This window comes from Camellia sinensis, chromosome 14 (assembly GCF_055761805.1).
Source record: "Camellia sinensis isolate YWXY chromosome 14, ASM5576180v1, whole genome shotgun sequence".
Classification (NCBI taxonomy): Eukaryota; Viridiplantae; Streptophyta; class Magnoliopsida; order Ericales; family Theaceae; genus Camellia; species Camellia sinensis.
Window position 1 is genome coordinate 13,297,205 of NC_138974.1, and position 16,148 is coordinate 13,313,352.

The 16,148-nt window shown below is 35.5% G+C and overlaps 1 protein-coding gene across 1 annotated transcript; it reads right to left on the reverse strand.

Moving 5' to 3' along the window:
• Nucleotides 1-14,796: 14,796 nt before the first annotated feature.
• Nucleotides 14,797-15,319, reverse strand: LOC145806807 (uncharacterized). The gene is made up of 2 exons (XM_082904625.1): nt 14,997-15,319; nt 14,797-14,833 (listed from the first exon to the last, which is right to left on the reverse strand). The coding sequence occupies exons 1-2, from the start codon at nt 15,317-15,319 to the stop codon at nt 14,797-14,799; spliced, it is 360 nt and encodes a 119-aa protein (XP_082760751.1).
• Nucleotides 15,320-16,148: the final 829 nt, after the last annotated feature.

Consider the following 16,148-nt stretch of genomic DNA (forward strand, 5'->3'; position numbering starts at 1 on the left):
TATAACAGTTTGAATCATGTGATATAGAACAAACTCAAAAACTATTTACCTCATTGCCACTATGCTTCTCATTTCTAATGGAGGGCCTGTGTTAGGTAAAATAGATATGCATATGCATAGCACTGCGAAGAGATAGTAATCGAGATAAAAAATAATGAAAACTGCGAATTATCAATAAACAGGAATTCAAACAATTAATAAATACAACTTTAATATACAATTGTGAAGTTAGATTTAACCTATAAGTCTGTATTGGCCACCAAAAAAAGGAAATCAAACCCCAAATTACACAGATTGGAAGGTGGGAGGGTTTGAGACGTAGAGGAGCATCGGGTGTGTTTTTTGCTTCTGTTGAAGAAGAAGAACAGAGAAAGAGAGAGGGGGGGAAGGTGAGAGGGGGATAGGGTCAAACATGGGTATGTGGGTATATTAGGCGGCAATCAACATTCATCTGAACCAATCTGAACCATTCATATATACTTAAAATTCATCTCAGCCGTTAATATTAAATGTATCTCTAATACATTTTATATATTTTCAAAAACAGTCCTATCTTATCTCTAGTATATACCCGTGCCTAAAGGCACGGTATAAATAATGTTACGATCAAAATATAATTGTAATTTATATGTATCATGTTGAAATTTGTGAAGTTTGTGTTATTTTTTGATAAAGATACTGAAAAAAAATATATTGAAATTTTTTTTCTTCTTAGAGAACTTGTTGGTTTTATGTTTTCATTTTAGTTCCTGTTTTACAGACTTTAACGTTTTGTTTTCCACTTTCTTAATTCTAGTGGTAATATAAGGCTCCTCAAAAGGGCATAAAGATTTTATCAGATAATTATAGAAATACATGATTGCGTCTTTCACTTTTTAACTACTCCTAACTTCTAAGCCAAGGTAATCCCCACAGAATTTCACTATTTCATTTAGTTATATGCATCATGAAGTGGACCAAACTAAAATCTAGTATCCGTTAATCACTTCTATGTACTGGTTTATTTTGGACAGATAGAATTTGTTTCCAAATCAGGAAAAGATCTTTTGTGCACCTTAGAAATTGTAAATTAGTGTTTATTTTATCACAATTATTTACTGGCTTGCAGATAAGCAGTTCATATCATGTATACGCACACAAACATGTTTTGTCCACAGTTCTACTTCATTGTACTGTATGCTACAATGCTATGCTTGCTAGTCAATGATTTAAAAAACAAACAATCCTTATATTATTGAAAGCTTCTCTATTCCTACATCAAATATATAATTTCATTTCCATGTGGATCACCCAAATATATTACTAAATTAATCCTTCGTAGGAGAGAACTTATACTAACATGCCTTGAACCATTTTCAGTTCAGACAACACTGCTTTTACCTTTGGATGTTGTGTTACCCTTCTTGTTCAATTGATGAATGTAGGAAATTGTGATGTAACCAAAACATTCTTCATCAAAGTCTTAACTTTCTCAATTCTTCATACCAACAATGTCAAAAACGTTTAACATGAGCCATTTTTTGAGAGAACAAACCTTGGAGAGGAAATTGAGGTCTAAACATTGGTGTCTCTGGTATCACAATACTCTGCAAAATCTATCAATGACAAATATTTTTTGCATTTAGCCTCTTGCTTTTTCCCTCACACCCCAATGGAACAACTCACAAAGTAAATAACTCATACAGAGCCTAGACATAGATATATCCATGTGTGAGTGCATGTGCATGTATGCCAAATTGAATGAGAATTTACAGATGAACACACCTCAGCCATTTTATATGGGAATCCAACTGCATTAAACAAAATTTGGCTATCTAAATGTTGTTAACAATGGAACAAAAATCAGAGCACACAAACACAATAAATAAAAGAATAAATAAACTCAATAACAGAGGAGAGAACACAATGTATCTGCCTAAAAAAAAATACAACAGAGAGTAATCAACATAATCCAAAAAATTCTGAAATTACCTTGCAAGTGCGAGTTCGAAAATTCAGAATTCATAAAGGGAAAAACACAACAGCGAGTTCGAAGTCTTACCTAGTTCGAAGGGAGCCGGAGGTGGAGCAACGTCGTTTGAACCTAAAAATGCTAACACAACCATGAGCCAAAAACAAACCCAGCCAAAAACAAAAACAAACACAACCATGAGCCAAAAACAACTGAAATCAAAACAAACAAACAATCTTACCTTGCCAAGTATGAACCAAACGTCTTTGAGGAAAACAAAAAAGAATAACGAAATTGTGAGTTGACATAGTTGGAAAAAAAAACAAAGGAATCGTAGGCTGTCTCATATCTCTACACGTTTTTATATCAAATAAATTTGTTACAATAACTATAAAAAAATAAAAATTGGTTACAAAATCTAAATCTTTAATATCGAAAACATAAATTAACAAATTTTATACTGGAATGCAATATTTTATTATCAAACATAGAAATTAACAATTTTTATACTGGAATGCAATATTTCAAATGAGATAAATTAAAAATCAAGAAATTTATTAAAATACACCAATTTAATAATAAAAAATGGGAAAAGAAATTAATAATCAAGAAATTAACAATTTAATTAAAAGAAGTAATAAATAGATTCTATTTATTGGTGTTGGCACACACTAAACTGAACAATCTTATATCTACAAAAGAGAAAGGAAATAGATTATTTTCATTGTCTTAATTGACAGTGGCATCTGTATATCATATTTTTTTAGGCTTCATTATTTGCATTTGTTTTCTATAGGCAAAGGGAATGAATTATCTTCATAACCACAATCCTCCTATGATCAAGTATATATATATAGGATAAGGTATCTAATATTTTATCCAAAATCTAGAGACTGTTTTGTTTAGTGAACTCGTTTGGCAGAATGTTTTGTTGTTAAAACACAACATGGACAAATGAGATCATATGCAGATTTATATGGGAATCCAACTGCATTAAATGAAATTTGGCTATCTAAATTCTATTCACAATGGAATAAATAAACTCAATAACAAAGGAGAGTAATCAACATAATCCGCAAAAAAAATTCTGAAATTACCTTGCGAGTGCGAGTGCGAGTGCGAGTTCGAAGGGACTCAATAACAGAAGAGAGGGACTTAATAACAATTTATATAACCAAAAATTTAATAAACGCCACTGCAATCAGATTTTTGCTAAAATTCCAAACCAATATCAAGGATTCACATCAAACAGAATTCAAGCAATTCAAACAACTCAACACAGCGATGAAGAGCAAAGAAAGGGAGTGAATTTGAAATCTTACCTTGCGAGTGCGAGTTCGATGGGAGCCGAAGGAGAGCAGCGTCGTTTGAACTGCAGCAAGGGAAATTCTTCCTATATTCCAGTTGGTAAATTTTCTATCGGCAAGGAAGAACAGAACTATTCATTTAGTTATCTAAAAAATTAATGAAATTTTGATTTCGAACATAATTCTTCATTTAGTCAATTAGTAGGAAACAAAATTAATGTAACAGAGGCAGAAAGGGAAGAGAAAAAGGAAACTTTAAAATATAAATTTCCCAGGAGGGGATGCTCTCAAAGCCTAAAAACAATATGTACATAACCCACAAAGAACTGAAGAACTGAATAAAAAAATACAGAACAATAACAACAACACACCAGACCATAACATTAAAAGCTAAAACAACAAAAGCTGAGAGATGAAAAAGGAGAGGAGTGAAACAACAAAATTTGAGAGAAATAACCTACTGGAGTGAGCTTTGATGGGGTAAAGAAGGAAACTACAAAAGCTGAGAGAGAATGGAAACTAAATGACCCATAAATTAATAATAGTATGGAAAATGACCCGTATGGTGTTTTTCCTCCCCTATGCACATCTTCCTGTATCATCAAAATGATGATGGAGGCATTCATCTTTGTTTAATTTTTTTTTCTTTTCATTGTCCTAATTGACAGTGGCATCTGTATATTTTATTTTTTTGGGCTTAATTATTTGCATTTGTTTTCTGTAGGCTAAGGGAATAATTATCTTCATAACCGCAATCCTCCTATGATCAAGTATATTTTATTCAAAATCTAGAGACTGTTTTGTATTATTTTAAAATATTTATTTTCTAGATAGAGAAAATGGAAATGGCTCAGTGAACTTGTTTGGAAAAATGTTTTGTCCTCTGTTATTTGGCTATCTAAATGCTATTCATAATAAATAAAGGAATAAACTGTTTATTGAGTCCCTTCGAATTCCAAACCAATATCAAGGACTCACAGAGCAGAGAAAAAATATACAGTGAATGTGAGAATAAGGATTGCTTGATCATAGGAGATAGCTTCCAAGCTTCCAAGCATTCAAATTGATTTGATTATATATATTATACATATAATAATATACATCAAGTCTTGCCCTTTTTGTTCAATCAAGTTTGCGATTTAGTAATCAACCAACAACAGTAATAAAGAGCAAAGATAAACAACCAGTTCATGCACTCAATGATGATCTTGACAACCATATAGACAAACCAGTTAATTGTAAAGGGGATAAAAGTGAAATTAACCCTTCGTTGCTAAATGTTGTTTCTTTTTGTTAGTTGAAATTGAAATCTGTGATGTTATGGGTTTTAATGGGTTTCATTAGTTAAATCTGAAGATGTCCCAATTTAGATTCATGAATCTGTTTATTTCAGTTTGATTTATGTTTATTTCAGTTTAAACAATCTGTGTTTATTTAGATGCCACAATCTGTGTTTATTTCAGTTTAGATGCCCCAATCTGTGTTTATTTCAGTTTAAATAGGTTTGATTTATGAAATGTTTGATTCTTTAATGGGAAATGGGTGCTAATTCATGAAATGGGTTCTAAATACTCTTGAAATACTAATATGGGATGGGAGTGGGGATACACTCAATTTTCCTACTATTTTGAACAAATTACACCCATAACAAATTTAATGGGTGTTTGGACCATATGAACAAAGATCAGAATTTTTTTGTTTGTTGAAATTGAAATGAATGTGATGAAATCTTTAGATGAGATTGATAGTTTAGAGATGAAGTAGAAAATAGTGATATTGTAAGGGGGATAAAAGTGAAATTAACCCTTGGTTGCTAAATGTTGTTTCTTTTTGTTTGTTGAAATTGAAAGGAATGTGATGACAGACAACTATGATTAATTCAAAATTTCGCCCTAAAACTGAAGGCTCAAGATTCTCAAAGAATTGAAGAATTGAAGAAAGAATTGAAGAAAAATTTTTGCCCTAAACTTGAAGCCTCAGGATTCTCAATGTAAAATACCTCTGTTTTGAGGTTTGGATTGTAGGGAACCCATGGAAATTCAACCTAAAATAGCGATCAAGACAGACAAAAAATGGAAGAACTGAATGAAAAATACCTTGCAATTTCGAAAACTGATGGTGATCAATGGCGACAGTGATAATGAGCAACGGCAGTGGTGGTGAGCTGGTCCATCTCTGTTTGAATCAAATTGTTGGAAGATTATCTTAGGTTTCTCTGATCTGCTACCTCTGGTCGCCAGTTTCAAAAGAGAAAGAATTTTGAAACCCTAATCTTGAAGAAGATTATGGATGTTGAAGAGAGAACGTTAGAGAGAGAGTGTTGAAGAGAATGGGTTTTGGGCAGACGTGGGAGAGAGAAAGCAGAGAGTGTTTGGGAGGGAAAGAAATTGATCTCAACCGTTAGAAATTTATTAGGAATCATCTCAGGCGTTTAATTGAAATGTATCTCTGATACATTTTTGACATAAATTCAAAAACCTTTTTCCTTTATTATATAGATTGTTTTTTAGTTGCTCAACATTCTATCCCATGCAACATTTTCATTATTTATGATCGATTATTGCAACAGCTGGGGAGATTAGAGTAGATGTGATCTATAGAATTAAAGCAGAATGACTTAAGTGGAAGAGTACGTTTGAAGTATTGTGCGACAAACGAATATCCACTAAAGTGACTGTGTGTCATTTTGGGAAGTTATGAAAAAAGTCACGTTTTTTATCCAATGCCAAAAAAGCTGGCAGCCAAAAACGCAGTGAATTTCCATTTGGGGAGAGCAAAAACGCAGGTGTTAAAATTACAAATTGGGGCCTATGATAAAAAAGTTTTTAAAAAAAAAATTTCTTTTGTTGGGTAAGGGTATTTTGGTCATTTTAATTTGATTTGACACCATAAACAAATATTAAATCAAAAAGTTAAAAACTAACTTTTTACCAACTTCTCAAATTACTTTCTAAAAAACTAAAAATCTTGATAAAAAGTCAAAAGTTAACTTTTTACCAACTTTACAAAATATCCCTGTATTTATGTTCTAAAACACTCATATTCGGACGTAAGAATATCAAGACATAATTTAACAAAATGATGGGAGATCTTTTCTGTTTTTTTTTTGTCCATTAGATTTCGGGGAGATCTTTTCTATTAAAAAAACATATTTGGATAAATTCAGGTAGCGGAGGGGTTATTTTTTGAAAAAATTATAAACTAATAAAACCAACTGAAAATAATTTTAACTTAAAAAAAAAAAAACGCACGGTTTGTTTTTGGTGCAAATAAAATACAATTATTTTGAATTTTTTTTTCAGTTTTTTGAAATTCTCCAACTCCACAACTGGTCTTGGATTTGGAAAGTTCCAGCTAGCCCTTGGATTAAATTAAACAGTTCATTTGGCTAGCTGGCTGAACAACTTAAAATTTTTCTTCAGAAAATTTGTGCTACTTTAATTTCGTTTTCATATTTTAAATAACACTAAAAGTTAATTTGGTTTGAAAAATAAAAAAATTAAAATACATCTTTTTAATGTTTATAGAAAAATAATTTTAAAATTTTAAAAACAATTTTTTAATATTTATTTTAACTCAACTTAATTTTAAAAAATAAAAAATAAATAAAAACAATGCAATTGAGGAGGCTTTCCCATATCCTTCATGATTGCCCAACAACTCAAACTCAAAGAGGTCTGGCAAATCACTAACATCTCTAGCCTTGACTCGAGACCAATATTCTTTCTCTTTAACTTGTCCAACTGGTGGAGTTGAAATACAATACAAGTATACCTCCTCTCTGTACTCCATTATTCTACTTTTCAATTGTTTGTCACGCGGCATTATTTCAAAACAAGCATGATTTATGTGGGATTTATCAAATTATTAGTCCAATTTTATCATACTAAAACAAATATAATATTAAAGTTTAGAGAAAATATAATAAATTTTATAATTTTAATATAATTGCATAGACCTCTCTTTTAACAAGGTTAGATGGATATTGACATGATGGCTTAGTAAATCCGCTCATGATTTATAGGGTTTGGGATTATAATTTTGGCCATACGACTATGTTGGGCAAAATTTTTAACCCCAATTATAATATGGGACGACTTTGAGAAGAGTGCTTCAAGCCGAACTTAGCCCATTTCGCGGACAAATTATATTACACAATATACTTCTATAAATATGTAGATATATATATGTTTTACAATATTTAACTTTATTTTCTATAAGCGTCAATTATGTATTACAAATTGTGTAATAGTTATAAATTTGAACTACTACTCTTGAATAGTTTAAAGAGGCATGCAAATAATTAAATTAACTATAATTTTTATTTCAAAATATAATAAAATTATATTAAATAATATCCAAGTTATGTGGGTGGGTTGAGAACTTTTACTTTAGTTTTTAACGGGTCAAGAATAAAGTTTAGGTTTAATCTTGGCCCGAACCGAACTTGGGATGTGATTTTAAGTGTTATTATATAATATGGGCTCGGCTCATCCATGCCTACCCTTAATGATTTTATAAAAACATAATCATAAATAAAGTAAAATATATATTTCAGTGTAAAAAATATAATGTGTGTATTTGGTTTTAAATTTTTGGATTAAATTTTTTGAAAACTAAATTTTTTATTTTTCATATTTTTTTGTTTTTATTGAATATTTTTAAATTTTTAAGCATTTTTTTAAACTTTTTTAGATGCACCTTATTTAAATGTATCTAACAGTAAAAAAATTATAAAAAATATTTTAAAAAATTAATAATACATAAAAATATAAAAAAACATAATGAATTCTTGTATTTTTTTTTGTAGTTTTGGTATTTACTAAATTTTTAAAAGAGTTTTTTCACAAAAATTATATTTTTTATGTGTATTTATGTTAGGTGTGTCTAAAAATTAAAAAAAATTGCTTAAAATATTAAAAAATAATAAAAACAAAAAAAAAAAACATAGAAAACAAGAGAGTAGAATTTTCTAAAAAGTGTTTTTGGAAAAAAAAAAGAAAGAAAGAAAAGTAATATATTTTTTTTCTTCAATCTATAACTAATGGATTATTGATGAAAATGGATCAAAGAGTCATGTGAATTAAACTCAAAGAAATTCAATATAATTATGTTAAATTTGTGAGAGTTATTATATTTTTTCTAAATTTAAAAAGAGATTAATGCTATTTATTGAAAACAAACAGATCAATACTATTTATTCATAGAAAGAATAAATAAGATTAGTGTTAAATATAAGACTTCATTTACTTCATGCAAATATAAATATATACATATATGTGAACTTTGTTGAAATTATTTTTCCACGCATCCAGCTTGACATTTGTTCTAAACACAACTCATTGAAATTATTTTAATCTTAAAAGAGTTTTTACATGTTTATTAATTTTTGACCCAAAAAAATGAGTTTTTTTTTAATGATTGACAATTTATTGACCTTTTTTTTTTCTTTTTTCTTTTTCTCAGCTCACAAATCTAAATTTAAATTTTATTTGACTTAAAATTCACGCATTTATGACATACTTGTGTAAAATGATCAAACTACCTATATTTTCCGTCTTTCTCTCTCTAGAGAAGACACGTGTATTTCTACTTGCTAAACCCAAAAATCCTACCTGCTCAACTTCTCTCTCTCTCTCTCTCTCTCTCTCTCTCTCTCTCTCTCTCATTTCTGTCTTTCCATCATTGATGGCTCTTTTTCCTCGTTCTCTTCCTCCGCCACTACCGATGATCTCAGATCTGAGATCTAAAAGAGATCTGTAATATAGAGCCAAATGGCAGTATACGAGTTCTGCTCTTCAATGCCGCCACCCCTGCTACTGCTATTGCTATCAAAACAAATCCGATGATGGCAAACCCACTTTTCATTTCCAATTGAATTTAAAGAAGCTTGCTTTTATTATCGATACTTTTATGCTGTGTTTGGTTGGGAGATTTGATAAGAGATTTGGAAAGAGAAATGGAAAAGGTAGGTGAAATGTGAATAAAATATATCTACATTTCACATAGTTTCACACACATTTTTCCTTTCCCATTCCAAATCTTTCACCAAACCTTCCAACCAAACACAGCGTTAGGGTTTACTTTCTTCGTTGACACTTATACATACATATGTAATCGATTTGATTTGGAGCCACCATGAGTGCGAATCAAGAAGATGAAACGAAAGCTGCCTTTTCGTCTTCAAGCGTAAATGAAGCGTTGAAGCCCTGTAGTGAGCCCTTATGGTTGCCTTTGGTGGAGGAAATTTGGGGTCAAGTAAAGTTTTAAAAAGCAGTGTTACGCAGCGATTGCAGTGGTAAGTGCTACCCATTACACCTACTTTTACAGTGTGACGGAAATTCACATGTGTAACGGTTGTAACGGCTCTGTGTATGTCAATTTCCGACCACATTGCCAAATAGGTAAACACCGGCAGAATAGATTAAGCCCGAACGACCTGTTAACCAAAAAGATAAGGATCCGGCGGTGGTTCGTCCACCCGAGGGCACTCCGACGATCAAGTCAATTATCTCTCTAAGATAGCAGAAGTGATTAACTCACTGTTCAGAATACAAAAAGCGTACCTTAGACGCATTGCCTCTTTTTTATAGCCAACACAGACCTAATCCCAGTAAAAGCCTAGCTTCAATGGATTATGTCTCATTGTTAATCTTGGACTCCCAGTTAGACTGGGATAAACTCTCTAAGAGTCTTATCTTTATCCAAATTGAAGTATTCTCCCATTCTAGGACTCTTGTTCCTTATTCGTTTATCCCGGATTCCGATATCTTCGCAGATAACCTCGGCCTAGCCGAGATCATCTTGGCGTTATGACCAGGACACGTGGCACCTCGGCTGACACATCGGTGCCACCTCGGCCACGTGTTGTCATCCAAAAATTATGTCCCCACAACTGCCCCCTAGGTTCTATTACATCGACATCCTGAGGTGATGGAACCTATATCATTCGTTCCACTTAGCACGTCGGCTAAGTTCGTTTTATCCTTCATTACCGAGGTGATCATTCGTCGGCTCAAATATGACCAAGACTTAGTCTGCTTTCACTGCGCCTTAGAACCATCAACCAAGTTAGTTCAAGTTATTTAGCCGAGGTCGTCCTCCTAGCCGAGGTCCTGTTCCGTTAAATCAAGAACTCCAAGAGTTTTAATATGCGTATGAGCTGTCACACACAGTATCTCAACCGTTTCTACCACGTGTCTTTCCCCCACTAAGCCATGACTGACACGCGCCATTAAGTCACTTTGTATTTGTGTGCGCTGTCTGACAAGCACGTTGTCCTAGGCACCATAATTGCCATTTTGTCGCCATTTCATGTGTTTGATCAAAATTACTTCTTTCTCTCCGTCTTTTCACTTCTTTACCACCGTTTTCATGTAAGTTCTCTCTCTCTACTTTCCTAAATCCGCCATTATTTCAAGCTCTCAAGCTCTGCAACCACCTCCATTCTTCCCTTCCAGCGAAGCTTTTGCCGATCTTTTCTAATTGCTGCCATCATCTGACTCCGGCGTACTCAACACCGGCTTCATTTTCTTCGGTGAGTCACCATTTCCTCCTTTATTAGTCTGTGTTTTTCTTCACTGTATTACTCGCTGCCATTGCCAAGTTCACATTCTTGATTACAAATTTGTGCGTATGAATTTAATCACGTATCTGAGCATGTTTATTTTATGATTTTGCTTTTACCCAATCTCCTTCTTGAATATACTCACATTGTTCACCCATTTGCTCATTTTTGGTAGCTTATCACTGTCCTTGATTTTACTTTCTAGGTTCTGAACCAAGCACACACTCATTATTCTACCACTGAACTTGGCTTTGTTCACTTGCACAAACTTTTACTCAGTGCTCTTTGTATTCTTGCTCGTCTTCTCGAGTCTGAATCATGTTTTTGTTTCTGTTTTCTTGCTGTTTCCTCTAGATTCCTGACTTCAATTCTTGTCTCCATAGCCTTAGGTTTGGGATTTGTTGTAGAACCCACGACTTTAGAAAAAACTGAAACAAACATCACTTAGATCCTCAAAATTTCTTGCCCCATCATTCTTATGGGTTTTGCCGATGTCCTTCCAACCTTTACAAAACCACATCCTTCTGAAATCCACCACATTCCCCCCAAGCCAACATCATGGGTATGCGGAGTCATAGGTAGATACCTCAACTAAGTTAGAATACTTTAGGCAGGAGTTTTCCATTCTGGCCGACGTTTACCTTAGGTCGGTTGGAGAGGACGATTCCATCATGCCCACAGTTGGCTCCATGCCCTTCCTAATCGTAGCTTTCATAGAGTGTGGACTTAGGCTCCCTCTCGACATCCTTTTCCGAGAAGTCCTTCATTACCATAAGCTCAACCCAATGCAGCTAGCCATTAACTCTTACCGAGTTATCAATGGTATAATTGCCTTAGCTAAAAAAGAGAATTCTAGGGTTACCCTTGCCGACATATAATACTGTTACACCATGTGTAGCCTTAAGTTAGAAAAAGGCTACATTTACTACCTTAAGCCGAGTTCCACAGAATACAAACTCGTTGCCGACCTCCCAGACTCCAACAAAGGAACTGGGGATGATTACCTCATTGTATCGGGCAACTGGGAGTTCGCTCCAGACGAGGACCTTCACCTCTACCCTCTCAGCTGTACACTATTCAGAGAGGGAGATAGTAAGAACCAAGTGTTACATTTACTTGCTTTCAAGTCTTTAATACTTTGTTTCTTCTATATGTTCTGACGTCTGTTTTTTGTTGTAGTTCTTCCACAGCTACCCAAGGACTTTCGCAAATCCTTCTTTCCCAGCAAGGACCTCAAAAAGTTGTTGGATCTACCAGTTGAGCGGCGGAGAGCTCCTTTGCTGCTCAACTTCATCCCGACTTACAAGTCAATGCTTCCCGACGTCCTGAAGAAAAAGAAAAACAAGTCTCCTCCTTCCGCCACAACTCCACCAACAACCTCATCACCTCGGCCAGATCAGGGATCAACCTCTAATCCAGCAAAGCAACCGTCGACCTCGGCTCCACAACTAATCCCTTCATCCTAACGCAAACGTCGATGTCGAACTACAATCACCGTCGAGATGGGTCGCAAGAAAACTGTTGCAGACGACCTCTTTGCCGACATCCCCAACACTGTCACGACACAACCTTCCCCATTATAGTCTCAACCAAAACCAAAACAAAAAAGGCCGAAGAAGGCCCAACCTAAGGCAACGGTGACTCAGATCGACTGTGAGGATACCTTGCTGATCTCTAAAATTGCCAAGGTAAAAAAGAGTGCCACCGCCACTGAAAAGAGGCCCACCGAGGCTGCTCCCTCTGAGTCAACACAGTCAAAAAGGCCGAGGTCTAAATCCGCTACAGCCTCGGGGTCTATGAAATTCGATGCCCCTTGGGCCCCTCCAATCACCATCGAGGACAAGCCGGTCAGGGCTGGTGACAGTGCTGACAATATTGAAGTCGGTGTTGCCCTCTCTACCGCCTTGCTCCTTCCCACAGATCTCAACCGCAATGCCAATTTCAACGAGTATGAAAACTTCGCTCTAATGTTGCAACATTCTGTCCACGTAAGCCCTCAACACTTAATACTTTTTATTTTCTGCTATATCATACTTAGAAAGTTTTTACTAACATTTGTTCTTTCCATTTCTTCTAAGCAATCCAGCATGGCCACTTCTTCGCGATGCAAGCCTTTGCCATCAAGAAGGAGTTGGCCAACAAGACCAGGGAGGCTGCCAACTTTCCAAGTCCCTTAGCAAGGCCGAGGGCAAAATGAAGACTTTAATAAACCAAGCCGAGGAAGCCAAAAAAGCTAAGGATGAGGCTGAGGAAAGGGCTGGGGCCGCTAAGGCCATTGCCAAAGTCTCTGAAGCCGAGAAGAAGGAGGCCGAGGAAAAGATGGTCGAGGTCCAAAAAGAGCTTCAAGATGAGCTGGCCACAAAAGAAGCCGAGATCAAAATGACAGATGAGAAGGCGTACGCCGAGGGGGCGGCCGACGTTAGAGAAGATTATAAGAAACAAGTGAAGCAGACATGCAACAAGGGTTTCTCCCTTGGTTGAATGGCTGCTCTAAAAGAGTTGGTTGTCCCCAAGGGCTCTCCCCTCAAGAACGCCGGCAACCTCGTCCTACCATTCCTTCCATCTTCAAGCCAGTCCGAAGACGAAACTAAGTCTGAGGATCAGGCTGAGGCCGAGAAGAAAGAAGAGGTTATTGGGGCCAAGTCCCCAACTCTGAATGAGCAAGTCTTAGACTTGACTCAGGATGAGAAAGACGAGGTCTCAAAAGAAGCCACCCCTGAGAAGACGATCTGACGCGCCTATTGCTGAGAAGAGCATCGACCAAACTCTCCAAGAGATTGATGTCGAGCTCGCGGCTGAGAAGGCTGCCGAGAAGAGTTCTCAGATGTCTTCCGAGCCCCAAACTAATGCTGATGCCGAATAGTCTAGCATTCATATTTTTCCTTTGTGCTTTTTTACTTTTGAAACAATGTAAGCTTTAATTTGGCCAACGTGCCTGTTTTGTAATCTGAACAACTATCATTTAATGTCAGGCCGAAGAGCCTTCTTTCCATGTCTGAATGCAAGTCTTCTATTTTTTCTTCTAAGTGTTGCATGTATGCCTTTTCTCTACTATCTTGTGTGATCCTATACTTAGAATAATTTGCATGTCTTCAACATACACCTTAACTCTGTAATCTTCTTGGTGTAGAATACTTCAGTTATTCCCACCGATTATTTATCTCGGCCTTGGCTTAATGCTTGAAAATATTTTCATAAGTGTTAGCACCTTACTTTTACTTATCAAGACTTCTGTCTTCCAGTATTTTCCAAATCTTGGTAATATGGTAATCTCGGCAATATTTTGCAGATACTTCTTTAGAAATAACTTTGGCTTAACTTCAACTTGTAAATTGTTCTTAATTTCAACAAGTGTTAAACCAAATTTTCTTTCAACATGACCTCGGCTTAACTTCAACTTGTAAATTCTTCTTAAAATTTTAACAAGTGTTTAAACCAGTCTTTGCTTGTAAATTCCAACTCCCAAGCATCATTCTCCAGCTCTCTTCCCCTTAATGTGAACTTAAGTTCCACTTGGGTTCTCATTAAGCACGTGCCAGTAATCTTGTCGCCGAGATCAGATTCAAACAGAGACTGGCCCGAGGTCATCAACCTCGGTCTCCTTGTTAATCTAATTGATATAGATTAATTCAACTTAGTTCAACTCTATTATATACAAGTATAGAAACTCTACCATAGAATAAGTCTAAGTTATTCGTCATGTTTCAATCAGAAACATCGCCAACTTAGTTCAACTCTATTATATGTAAGTAGGAACTCTGCCATATAATAAGTCTAAGTTATTCGTCATATTTCAATTAGAAACATCGCCAACTTAGTTCAACTCTATTATATGCAAGTAGAAACTCTGCCATATAATAAATCTAAGTTATTCGTCATGTTTCAATCAGAAATATCGTCAACTTAGTTCAACGCTATTATATGCAAGTAGAAACTCTGCTATATAATAAGTCTAAGTTATTTGTCATGTTTCAATCAGAAACATCGCCAAGTGACTGGTCAGTCATACTGCACAAGTTTAAAAATCAAGCAAAGACTTTATTATTACTTCGGCTAATAACAAGAAACTTAAAAAAAAACAAGAAATTTAATGATAAAAAAAACTTCAAATTGCAGGTATTCTAGGGTCTTGGCAACTCTTTACCCTTACTGTCTTCAAGCCGATATGCACCATCCCAGGACTGAGGTGATTCTGTAAGGTCCCTCCCAATTTGGGCCAAGCTTGCCCTCTTTGGGATCCTTTTTGTTCCCGACGACCTTTCTAAGGACGAGGTCCCTAACGTGGAACTCTCGTGGGTTAACCTTTTTATTATAAGCCCTGGCAAGCTGTTGCTGGTATGCCCCAAGCTGAATTGTTGCTTTCTCCCTTCTATCTTTTAGTATATCCAGTTCTCGGGCTAAGAATGTATCATTAGTCTCATTCTCCACTTCCTGGGTTCTGATCCATGGGATGTCGATCTCTAATGGGATTACTACCTCTGTGCCAAAAGCCATGGGAAATGGGGACTTCCCAATTAATCTTCTCGACCTAGTCTGATATGCCCATAGTAGACTGCGTAACTCATCTACCCACTTTCCCTTAGCTGCTTCCAGCCTCTTCTTGATCCCATCCAAGATGACATTGTTGGATGCTTCTACTTGTCCATTGCTTTGAGAAAAACTTAGAGTGGAATAGTAATTCTTGATCTTGTATTTTGCACAGAAGCTCTTAATTAGCTTACTGTCAAACTGTGTACCATTGTCTGCTACAATTGCCCTTGGGATCCCAAACCTGGTGATGATGTTCTTCCATATGAAGCTCTTCACGTCAACATCTCGAATCTTTGCAAGAGGTTCAGCTTCCACCCATTTGGTGAAGTAATCTGTTGCTACTAGCAGGTACTTCCTTTGTCCAGTTGCTTAAGGCAGTTGTCTAACAAGATCCATGCCCCATTGGGCAAATGGCCAAGGGCTGGACACTGGGTTCAAGTTCGTTTCTGGTTGATGTATCAAAGGTGCAAACCTCTGGCACTTCTCACATTTTCTGACATAGGTTTCAGCATCGTTTTGCATACAGGGCCACCAATACCCCTGAATAATGCCCCTATGAGCAAGTGACCTGCCCCCAATATGGCTTCCATATACTCCTTCATGTATCTCATACAATAAGTCTTAAATTAGTGAAAGATGCACACACCTCAAAAGGGGTCCAGTAAAAGATTTCTGTAGAGATGTCCTTCTTCTGTCAGACTGAATCTTGCCGACTTCAGTCTGATCTTGTGTGCTTCTTTATGATTATCTGGCAGCTTTCCCTCTTTAAGGAATACTATTATTACATCTATCC